This window comes from Blennius ocellaris (assembly GCF_963422515.1).
Source record: "Blennius ocellaris genome assembly, chromosome: 5".
NCBI classification, from domain to species: domain Eukaryota; kingdom Metazoa; phylum Chordata; class Actinopteri; order Blenniiformes; family Blenniidae; genus Blennius; species Blennius ocellaris.
This window is the reverse complement of record NC_137654.1, coordinates 12,508,308-12,520,566: the sequence shown is the minus strand read 5'-3', so window position 1 is coordinate 12,520,566 and position 12,259 is coordinate 12,508,308. Positions and strand designations below refer to the sequence as shown.

At 42.3% G+C, this 12,259-nt stretch overlaps 1 protein-coding gene across 1 annotated transcript; it reads left to right on the top strand.

Annotated features, from left to right (window-relative positions):
- Positions 1–1,968: 1,968 nt before the first annotated feature.
- Positions 1,969–10,007, top strand: dalrd3 (DALR anticodon binding domain containing 3; the record flags this gene model as incomplete). Its single annotated transcript, XM_080496694.1, has 13 exons — positions 1,969–2,184; positions 3,798–4,105; positions 4,210–4,514; positions 5,109–5,167; positions 6,730–6,831; positions 6,936–7,000; positions 7,260–7,318; positions 7,459–7,541; positions 7,702–7,828; positions 8,786–8,844; positions 8,953–9,069; positions 9,152–9,220; positions 9,882–10,007. 13 exons carry the CDS (start codon positions 1,969–1,971, stop codon positions 9,999–10,001), a joined length of 1,689 nt encoding a protein of 562 aa, XP_080352820.1. The 3' UTR covers positions 10,002–10,007.
- Between the last annotated feature and the right edge of the window lie 2,252 nt (positions 10,008–12,259).

Genomic DNA, 12,259 nt, shown 5'->3' with positions numbered 1-12,259 from the left:
GAAAAGCAGCAGTCAAGTGTGGCTGCAGTGTATTTTTTTTTACCTTCATATCCTCGTGTCTCACGTACCGAAGTTTCATTTTCGGAAAAAACTGTGTCGACATATTCATAAAAAAGTGCCAGTGCGATTTGTTCTGCTTTTTGTGGGAGGGTTTGGTTAACTGTCTGCTGACTCAGCAGCCTTCTAAAATCTACTGAACTCAGACTTCCAGCCTCTCATCAGAGGATCTTATGAAGAAGAGACTGCGTGTTCACTCTTGGTTCCAGCGCCATGAGGTATAGAAAAATGGAGGGATGGATGATGGGAAGAAAACCAGAAAGCAACAAGACCTGAGTGGTCTTCAATGGATTTTGCGTCCCCCCAGACCATAGGACCAAACCTTTAGTGTGAATTAAGGAAAGTTAGCCAAAATCAGCACATAGTGGTGGTCTCATCTCTGACCTAACATGAGCTCCATTACACAGAATAAAAAAGCAACTTCTGAATTAACTGTTTTAGTCATGTATTGTCGTCAAGTTGCAGCACTTTACTTAAGAGAGATACATTTTCTCCCCGTGGATGTTGGTCTAAATTAACATCATTGTTCCTCTCTGAACCTTATTGACATATAGCAATAGATCATCATGCCCTTTCCCTCCTCAGACACACTGACTCCCAGTGTTCATGAAGCACAGATGAGTTATAATGAATTTAAATCATAGATTGCCTCAAGGAGAAGCATTTATAGTGAGGTCTGGGAGTTTGAAATGTCTATTTCTTCTCAGTTCTAACCGACATGGGGTGAATTTGCTTTTTCTCTCCACAAGCTTGACTTTTCTCTCATGGTTTTCCTGGCTGAACCTGTCATACATGGCTGCGTACCGACTCAATAGACGGTTCTGCATCTCCTCGTGGTCTATCAGCCTCTGCCGATGGGCGTCCTCCTGCGCCTGCATAGCGGCTTCCATCTCTCTGGCCGATCACTGACGCTTTCCTTGCCTTCGATGGAATTGTGCACACTTGGAACCAAAGAGTGCACAGACGGTCAGCAGCAACACATCTAAAGGTAAGTGGGCTGCTTCAGTGGCTGAGTGTAAATGGTAAAGATACAAATTTAATGCATTTTGATAAACTATCAAAGCTTTTGTCCACCTAAATGTGTTGTAAGCAGAAATTGATGTACTATTATGCTGGAACTGATTGTGGAGATCCACCTGCACAGGTAAATAGAGTGTTGGTGGAGAAAAATCCCCTGCGAATTTTATAAACACTCTCTAAAGCCTCGTTATGCTTATTCTTGAGGTACTTCTGCACCATGTGCATGTATGTAGTGATGAGTGATGAAGGAGGTGGCGGGGTCTCCAAGTTCTACACCTCAAGAGTCCTGTAGAAGCGCCTTTAGATGGCTGTGTTGTAATTGGTGCTATATAAATAAAATTGAATACAATTATAATGATTATATATTTTAATTTTGAAATAATCCTTCAAAGAAAGGGATGAGGTTTCAGAAAACCTTTGTTACTTTGGAATTTATCATAATAGCGTCCCAAATCGCTCTTAAAAATATGACTATACTTTATATCATGAAGATGTACCTTAATGAAATCTAATGAGACCAGATAAAGATGTTGAGGGTGGAAAATAAATAAAGTATTCCCCATGTATTGATCAGGCTGCCGCTCATTACACTGGACACTGGGGGGCGCCATATTGGTCCAACATGAAAATCCATCCGGTAAGAAAGCCGGGCAGCACTGTTTTTCAGTTCCTCCCTGGAAAGCCAGCCCATGCAGCCTCCCGTCAAAGCCCATATCCAACATCGACCACCGCACGGCTGGACAACTGCCACCGGACCAAACACCGGATCAGAACCACCGGAACGCCGCGCTTCAGCCGCTGATATGTGCAGGGAGTGACCGCGCTGTGGCCTCGGTACTGCGGGTAAAGCGAGCTCACCTGTCCGCGGTGGTGTCAGCTGAGGAGGAGGAGATGGAAAACACCGAGGAGCTCTCGCCGCTCCGCATTACCCCCACCGTCCGGGCGCTGAGCTCTGCGCTGCGGGGCAAGCGTGAGGATGTTCCTGGGGTGCGGGTGTTCCCCGAGCCGGAGAAGCTTTGGTTCAAGGAGAGCAGCGCTAAAAACCTGCGGAACAGGGACTTCTTGTCGCCCACCACGATGCTCAACACGCTGTACGCGGACGGACAGGTGGGTCCGGGACGACACCTGCGGCAGTTTGCCATCATTTTAAGATCTCAATACACATTTCTAATCGCTTAATTCGCTCGTGTTTTACGCCAACATTAAGCTAACTATTATGTCTTTTGCAAATAATCAGAGCCATGATGGATAGAAGACGGTAACAACGCCGTTAATTTCACCATGTTTATTCTTCCGCTAAGCACGATAGATCCTCTCGTGTATCTCATGTTTATAATTTTGACAGCGCAGTAATACCACAGCAATAAAGGTGTGAAGGTGTTTTTGGTTGTGGCTCGCCCAATAGGAACAGAGGACCGGAGCTATGTTATATAAATCCTTAGTTATCTGTTCACATGTGTCACACAACGTTTAATAGAGGACTGAGATAAACCCTCAACATGAACACATTTGGACACACTTTGCTTTATCGTGATCGACCACACATCCAACAGCCTGCAGCACAAATTATTTACCCATGAGTGGTACATGCAATATGGGTCAGAGTCTCTCACGCACAGCTGCAATAGAAGAAAAAGTCCCCAATCAAAGTTCAGTCCTGTGTTTTGTGATTCAGTCAAAGTTCCGTGTGCACCATTGTGCAGGATGCCTTTGCATGCAGGCTGAAGATACATTGACACAGTGGGAGTGTGTTACCAGGATTTCTGGAGCAGACCTGTGCATGCATGGGCTTCATATAACATCTGTATGAGGTTAATTCACTCCAAATTTGTCAATGACTCTGTGTTTTTTCCCTGTGGACTGGCACAACCCTGTCTCGGTCTTCACTCGGACCCTGTTAAGGCTGCTACTCACTGTGATCTTTGGCCTTACCAGATGAAAGATGACAATGGCAAGAGAGCCATTGCGATATATTTGGTCTGTGCTCTAAATTGGTGGTGCTAAATTCGATTTAATCATGACTGCTGCTGCGACCTATGTCAACTAACCAACCAATAGAAACGCAGTGCGCTATGACATGATCAGTGCGATACTGGCGCTACACCCAAGTAGATGCTTTGCGGCTACAACGACAAACCGTACAAGTATGTGGGATCTAAACAAAAACTGTTTTTGGGTGAATGGAAGGTGCAGGCTAATGACATTTTGTTCTCACACAACCACGTCAACTCCCGTGCATTGTTATGATTCAAGCTTGTGTTTTTAATCATGCAATCCGCACACAACAAACCTCAATACGTGCCCAAAGTTCATTAGATTGATTTCATAGAATGGCGAGCTGTGAACTTATAAAATATTTAAAATCACAGTGTGTAGCGGGCATTAGAGTATAAAAGACGTACCAGCTTTCTAAAGGTAAATGTTCCATTAATTTGTTTGAAATGAAGTGTAAATGTTGACTCGATCTGCAGCAGTCTAAAATGTAACTTACCTTAAAGATATGAAAAGTACAGAGATTGTGTGAAAAAGTGTGGTCTAAAAGTCAGATGTTGACAGAAAGCTATATTCCACTAAAGTTTGTAAACTTGACAAAAGTTTAAGGACAATATCTGTTGTGTTTTGTGACTTCCCACTTGATGCCACACTTAATTGTCAGTCCTCTATTTTCTTCGCTCTGCACACACTCATCTGTTGAGTCTTCTATGGTCGTGTCCATCCAGGTCCCTCCAGCAGTCATGTCCAGAGTCCTGTCCCTCCGCGGCAGTGGGGTTCTGCCCGTGTCCGGTGGGGAGGTGATGGGTGAGGGCCTGAGGGTGCGTGTGGATCGGGCCGCAGCGTTCAGGACCGTGTTGGCCGGTGGAGCCATGGAGTACCTGAAGCCTTCTCGTCAGAGGCAGGGCTGTGTGGTGATCAACTGCCCCGCACTGCACCCCAAACCCACCACACCCACTCCCGACATGCTGAGTTTGGGGCAGCTGAGGACTGTACTGTTGGCTGACCACATGGGGGCACTGCTGAGAAGGCAGGGGTGAGTGAGTCTGTGGGTTGAGTTCAGCATATCAGAGACAAGGCTGTGGTTAGATAACTGAAGCAATGACCGTGTCGATGACGACAATCTCCTCTCCTGCTCAGATTTGCGGTATCCTACTGCCCCATACTTCCTCAAGACAGTGACATCATCACCTTCCTTCGAACCCTGGGCATCGATTGGCCGACGGGTCCAGCAGACCGGACCAATGAGGAGCTGGAGGAGAAGATACAGGAGGCGCTCAAGGGCTCACCGTACAGAGAGAAGGAAACGGAGAGAGGCCAGAGGGCCGGCGGAGGGAGGAAAGCTGAGGAGGGAGAGGATGAAGGAGCGCTAAGGATCAACCTGAAACGAGTTTTCCAAGAGGAGGGGCTGCTGGGATACGACCCCAGCCTGGGTACCTGCACAGGTGAGTGGAGCAAGCGGGCATTTAATATTTGACTTTGTGAATGCAGTGCAGTTAGTTTAGTGGCGTTCTTTGGAGGGGTGAGTTCTTGTGAACCAGCAGTGTTGTGACAGTCAGTGAGTGACAAATACACATTTTTTGTGCATTTAGTAATTTCACTGTACTCCTTCCAGAAATTGTTTTTATTGTAGCTGCTGAATTATATCAGCAATATGCCCTTTAAGTTTGAATAAGTATTGATTCCTGCTCAGTCTGATCTTTTGATTTTTCACAGGACAGGCAAAAGTTATATATAAAGTGAGCGAGTTTTAACACTATGGCAAGATTCACTATGAGATTCAGGCCTCTGAAGACAGAAACACTTTCTTTTTGTACATTTTTCAGTCAACAATAAATATTCATGCAGCTGTATGTTGATGAGGGTAAAGACAAATAATAATGTTTGATAATCCAAGAAAAATTTTTACTTTATTTGTTTAAGGTTGAAAGCAAATTAAAGTTGTTTGGCCGAGATAACATTTCTAAAATTGTTGATCGGACCTACATTGACCACCACTGTATTCATTTTGATAAGATCCTCCTATGCGTCTGTTCCAGTGCACAGAGACAGTGTTTCCCATCTGGCACAACTGGAGGAATCCACCGCCGAGTGCACAGTAAGATACACACATATGCATTTAGCTTGCTTTGTTTTTCGATCGTTTCTTGCAAACGTACCCCCAACTGTAACCAAAATAATACTTGTCCAACAAACTAACCACAATCTTATTCTCAAATTGGAGAATCTCCACCAAAGAAATGTAAGCATTTTCCTTAAAGGGATTGATATCGATGGCGGTAGATGAGCTGTGGCGGTTGTTTGATACATTCGACAAATTGGATCATTATTATTTTTTCAGATAATATAAAGACTACCGTATTTCCCGCACTATAAGGTGCACTGGATTATAAGGCGCACCTATATTGATTGACATAATTTACAACTTTGTTCATATATAAGGCGCATGGAATAGACCAGTGGTCAGCAACCTTTATAGCTCAAAGCCATTAGGCTACATTTTCCACTGATTCTAACACCCAGAGAGGTGCACACACTTTATTTTGATAGTCCTACCTGCAGCCTATGCCAGGACGACACTACACACAAAACCTTCTTCACTGCTGGTTGACAACTTACAACTACCGGTAATAAACTAAACTACATGAACTAAGCAACAAAAACACAACACAACACAATTATTACCGACACCACAAACCAAATATAACCCCCAATAATTGCATTTAAAACACCACAAACAGAAACTCCCATAATTCATTGCAGCTATCGGCTGCACTGAGGAGCTCAGGATGCAAGGCATGATGGGAATTCATGTTTTGTGTTGTTGGAGGTTATTGTGGGTTGTTGTTGGGCTTGGTGTTGTGTTGATTGTGTTCATGCTGTGTTTTTGTTCCCCAGTTTAGGGAGTAATTATTTCATCTAGTTTATTTTGGTTTGTTAGAATGTTGGTGTGCAACCATGAGTGAGGAAGGTGTTGTGTGGAGTGTCGTCCGCTCTGAAGATCCGGTCGCAAAGTTAGAGTTGTCAAAATAAAAGCTTCTGGTTGTTCAGCTGTCAAATAGCATTCTCGAGTAGAGCAATTCTTCCATATATAAGGCGCACCGGGTTATAAGGCGCACTGGCAGCTTTTGAGAAAATTTGAGGTATTTAGGTGTGCCTTATAGTGTGGAAAATACGGTATATTAAAGTTGAAATTCTTATTTAAAATAATTTTTGTCTTTCATTTATCGTATATTAAAAGCAGTTGTTTGTCTCCATGTTCTGATTTGCTGCATTAATTAGAACTAAAGAGGTGTTGCTCCTTGTTAGGATGAGATGAAGTGCCTATTATAATGCTGCTGCTTTGTGCAGTGTGGCTGCAAAACTGTGTCAAGTCAATAAGCTTCACATTCGGGGCGAGCATGACTCCCATGTGAACGGTCCAGAGCTAATTGGGTAAAGTTCCCAGTGTTGTATATGGAGGTTGGTGACAGTGGTGGGACATGGAGAGCTCAACTGTCTGTCTGAGGATCTGTCTTCTAGAAACGGAGACAGTTTAAATTCAAATAACAGACACACACACACACACACACACCCTGGATAAACATACTTCCAATTTTCCTCATTAGAAACAACAGAGGCGAGTCATTGATTTCTGCTTCCTCACCACCTCTCTTGCAGGTCGCCATGGTTACGGCGTTACATGTGACTTCCTGTCAGGATGAGTTTCGCCAGCAGCAGATCGCGATGCTGTGGAGAGCCAGTGGAGCGACACATACACAGGTGAGCACACACGCAGCTCTGTGGCGTGTCGTGCTCCTATCTTTTTTTATTTTAATTTTTTTTTTTTTTTTAACCTGCTCCTGCTCCTGCTTCTCTGTCGGCAGAAGCATCTCGTGTGCGGGCCTGTGAAGACTCCGGGCTCTCAGCTCACAGCTGCTCAGTACTTGCAGTAAGTCGCATTGTTACAACTCTTTTGATTCTCCTTCTTGACCTCTCTCATCTTTCCACACAGATTTGCCATCTTCCTTTCTCTCCTTCTCCTCCACTGTCACTGCTTTTGTCTTCTCAGCACTTTTACCAGGCTGCGCTCTGTACACGCAGAATTAATTAAACTAAAATATTAATCCTACTAAGTGTTTCTTAGGTGATGTTTTCTCCCAAGTGTGGGTGTAAACGAGGCATCTGTCCTTTGTGTTTTTTTTATCCAGGCTGAGAAGAGGTCAGATGAAGGAAGCCTCAGAGATGAAGTATGGAGATCAAGTAGAAGGTGTGTGTATGTCTATGTGTGTGTAGTAGGAATGATGTGTGTGTGTGTGTGCTCTTTGCTTGTGACCTAAATAAGAAAAAAAGAAATAAATAACTGATGGAATGAATTAATTGGAAGAGAAATCTCACCATCTGTTGTAGGTCAAACGTGGGATGACATCATCAAGGTCATGACCTCTGCCACGGTTCGATTTGAGCTGCTGTCAACGGTGCACACAAGTCCTGTGAGTCCTCGTTCCCTCTCTGTTCGTATCTGATGACACAAGTCAAGTGTTTTCCCAAGAGCGAATTCTCATTATTGATTAAAGTCTGTATTTTAGGAGCCAAGTCAGATCTGATGACCTGAAACGTTTCATCCAAGCTGCAACATTTGCGTCTGTTTAGGTGACGCTGGACGTCCAGAGAGAGGGAGGCGTTTCTACCAAAGGGCCCAGAGGAGGCGTGTTTGTGATGTATAACTGTGCAAGGCTGCACACTCTGTTCGACAGCTACCAGAGAGGAGTGGAGAAGGGTGAGAGCTCTGCATGGATGGACTCATTGATTAATTGATCTTTGTGTGGGTGTGGGTGTCTCGCGCTTCTATTTAAATCGATCAGACAGTTGCAGCTGATTCGAAAGGCCGCAGCTCGAGTCCTCACAAACACCAACAAACTGAACCACATCAGTCCAGAGGCTGGTACTACCACACTGGATTTTCTCTAATCGAGATCACTTCAAGGATTAACCCTGGTTTTTCCGTACTCCGACGATGATAAATCACCCCGGTAACCTGCTCTGAATGTCTAACCTGCGCTGGACCAGGTTACATTCATGATAATTCAAAGCTCCGGCTCCTGACCAATCAGATCTCTTGGAAAATGACTTGCAAATAACTCCTCGTCCCTGGGGCTTTGAGGGATGTTTTTTGTTCTTGTTCTTGGGTTGATCTGGAATAATGAGGTTAATAGTAATGGTCACGCTGTCAGAACTGCAGAAATGTGAATTTATGGAACGCAGAACTACTTCTGTCATCACAGTGATGAATTAATATTCCAACACAAAACACTCACGTGAGAAACTCACCCTCAAAACAACTGGAGAGAATATCTGAAGTTCTACATGAAACATTTCTGCTGTAATAAAGTGAAATTGAGTGATCACAGTGCAGTACATTTATATTGTTCCATGAATTAATATCGTATAGTTTCATCAGGTTACACATTAACAAGCAAGCAAAGTGCAGACGCTGGGAATCCTCTGTTGTTTACATGAACTCTGATTGGATCAAAACAGTTGGAGTGAATTGTGATGGTCCATGCGACTGCATTTAGTTTAAACCAGTTCATTAAGGTTTTGATGTGAAGGGCGCCAAATGTTTTTTTCGAGGGCTAAACCTTGCTGTGATAATCTCAATAAGGCTGTTTATCAACGTTAAACCCGTAGATTTGTGCGAGTTGAACACGTGTTGATGTGGTTTTGTTTTTGACAGGTCTTTACCCAGAAATCCCTGAAGGCTCCCAGCTCGACTTCTCTGCCCTGAAAGAAGAGGTGCCACTTTTTTTACCCTTTGGATTATTTTTCTCATTTATGAATCCTCGGGAGTGTTCGCCCGCTGACGCATCACTCTTGTGTTTGTGTTTGTGTTGTGACGGACAGGGCGAGTGGCTCCTGCTCTTTAATTACCTGATCCCATTCGCCGAGCTGCTGGACCAATCAGGACAAGCGCTGGACTGCGAGGGGGGAGGAGCCAGAGTGAACATCAAGACTGAACAGGTGAGAGTTTCTAACGTGGACGTTTGACCTTTGAGGACTGATCCAATATGGTAACTCTTGATGTGCGTTTGTTTTTCCTCAGATCTGTAAATTCCTGGTGTCTCTCAGTAAAGACTTCAGCTCGTACTACAACAGAGTCCACGTGCTGGGGGTGAGGATTCATTCATTCAGTAAAGCATTTGTTTTATTTTAAATACTGTCCTCATTTGAAATAATACTCTTTTAATGAGATAGGTTTGCCCCATTGTTGAATAGTCGATGAATTCATCCCTAAATTGATTTGACCAGTTTCTTGTTTTTTTGTGTTGTAAATCTTTGTTTTTCAGGTTTTTTTGTATGATTTCATGCAGTTTGATTCAGTAGAGTTACCAAATTAAGAACAAAGTAAAACTGTTTGTTTGTTTGTTTTTGGATGCATGAAATTTCCTAAAGAAAATAGGAAGCACAATTGACTTTTTTGGCCCAGAAGGCTTTTTAAAGAAAATAGGGATACACCAGTGCCAACATTTGGACATCTGGTGATATAAATACTTTAAAAAGTTTACAGCACTTTGGCTCCATGTGGTTGTTTTAAAGTTGTTGTTTTTTTTTTTTTATATAAATAATGGACTGGATATTACTCTTTCACCTCTTTGCTCTAAAACAAAACCTTGAGATTTGTAGTAAAGTGAATACGTTTTATAATTTCACTGATCTGGTGATCAAATCAGTCTTAAACTAATAAAACGTTTGACACTCTTGATCTGTACCCTGTTTTCTTATCTGTTCTTTAAACTCTCACTCCTACTCCTCCCCTCTTCCTCTCCGTCCAGGAGCCGCTGCCACATCTCTTCAACCAGATGTTTTGTCGTCTGTATCTGCTGCGAGCGTTGAGAGAGCTTTATCACAGCGCTCTGGACTCCCTCAACCTTCCCCCCATCAGACAGCTATAGCCGCAACACAAGTCTACCCCCACTTGCCTCACACACACATATACGCACACACACGCACACACACACACTTGCCAAGTGATGTGTAATCAACTGATTTTCACCCTTTTTGACCATGTTACAGCTAAATAATGAGAGTTCACATTGTCGCTTCCTTGTCCCCTCGTCAGTGTGGCTAAACGAACTATAACTGTTTGAATATTTGTAAAATGTCACCCGTCAATGATATTGTGTGATCACTGTAACCCACGAAGGCTGCAACATGTCCTGTTTGAGCCGTTTGTTGTTGGTCGAGGATTCTGACCTCCCTGGAAAGAAGGTGATTAACTCTCTCTCCATTTGCCAAATAAGAACATTGATACCACCCAGATCTCTGATTTGATAAGTGGATTCTTCTTCTTTTTTTTTTTTTAAACAAGAAGATTTAATTCTATTAGACTCATATTAGACTCTGTTGTCGACATGCAACATTGGGATTATGTAATTTGACACCAGTTTCATGACCTTGCTGGATCAAGATAACAAGTCAGCGTTGCCTCCAAATTGCTCTGAGTTTGTTATGCTACACTGGTAAGGATTTTGTTCCATGAAGTGATGGCAGATTTTAGGATTACAAAATGAAGATGGGATGCTGTTTCCTGGTGATGCCCAACTTAAATAATTGATTTCTTCCAATTTTATTTTAACTGAATGCCAAATTACCATGACTCCTGATCTCCCACTTAATGGTTCCATATTATACAGTTTTTTTTTTTTTTACAATTTCACATGGGTATCAGAGGCCCAACAACAAAGTATTTTGCAACAAATCCAGCTTTGGTCCTGAATTTCAGCCAGACTAAAAGTCTAGAGTTGAGCTCTACTGAGAACAGGCAGTTTCTGTGTCTGTACCTTTAAATGCTGATAAGCTGTGTCTGTCCATGTCGACTCCATGTCTGTTTTTTCCGGTAGCAATTTTTAAGGAGAAAAAATGGTGCCTGCTCGTAATTAGGGCAGAGCTGCTATTCCAGTAGGAGTGGTTACTTCCTCGTGTGACATCATGAAGGGAAAATCTATGATTCGCCCGAATGAGCACATGTTTGCTAAAAGGTGGAACAAGCAAGTGAGGACGATGACAGACTCTTCGCCGCGTACACAGGTTTTGGGGACACATATTACTATTAGAAAACCATTATAAAGTGATTTTTTTTTTTTTTGCATAATATGGGACCTTTAAATTGTATTGCCTTATTATCAGTATCTCTTCAACTTAATCCCAACAGTCTCTCCTATTAAAAGTATCTGTGAGTGGATTTCACTGCCTCAAGAAAGAAACTGTTTTAAAGAGCTTTGTCCCATTGTTGAATATCCCATTTTATGTATGTTAATATTTATCAATGCCATGACAATATTTATCGTGTGGTACAAAAAAAAAGAGAATCTGTACAGATTATATGTTCTCCATCTGGGTCCTAATGGCTGCGTTCATGTAATTATTCAGAGACCTTTAATTGCACACAGATATCTTGCTTGACAAATCAGATGTTTGTTTTAATTATCTTGGTATTATTGATTAAAACCGTATATTAGCAGCATTTAGGGCTTTGCGCCATACCTAATAATATGAAATGCATGAAATGGCATGAAAGTTAATATATAAGAGATTTAAGCCAGAAATGTTATTTATACATTTGGTGCAAGTCAAAAGAAAGAAAGAAAGCCAAAATTGATCCTCCTGTACTTTTATAATGTGCCATAGTCTGTTTTATCTTTCTGTTGTACATTATTTTATACATATTGATTGAACAAAATCTGCTTCTTACACAAGACGTCTTACAAGCTCCTAACTTTTCACTGCATGCAATGTTGTTCAACTCCTGCAAATGTCTGATTTAATTTATTATTATTTTTACTTTGTTTGCTCCAAACTGGAAAAAAGGGAAGGAGATGTTTACACTATTTGCAGTACCTGTCGTGTTCACTGCCCTCTGTAACCACCACAGTATTAAAACAGGGGATATGCAGAAAAGGGGGGAAAGGGGTGTGTTTTCTCTGTTGCAACACTTTGTATAAAAGCTTCAGTATGTTCACCAGCTTCATTGTTCACTTTAACGTTTTAGTAGATGAGTTTTTGCATGCAACAAGACTGGATCAAACCAAAATCTACATATCAAATTGAATATTTCTACACTTGTAATTATCAAGATGACTCCATTTACAATGTTGGGTTACAGTTCAAGTGCAATGAGCTGAGAGAACATGGCTGATGCGCTTATAATGAA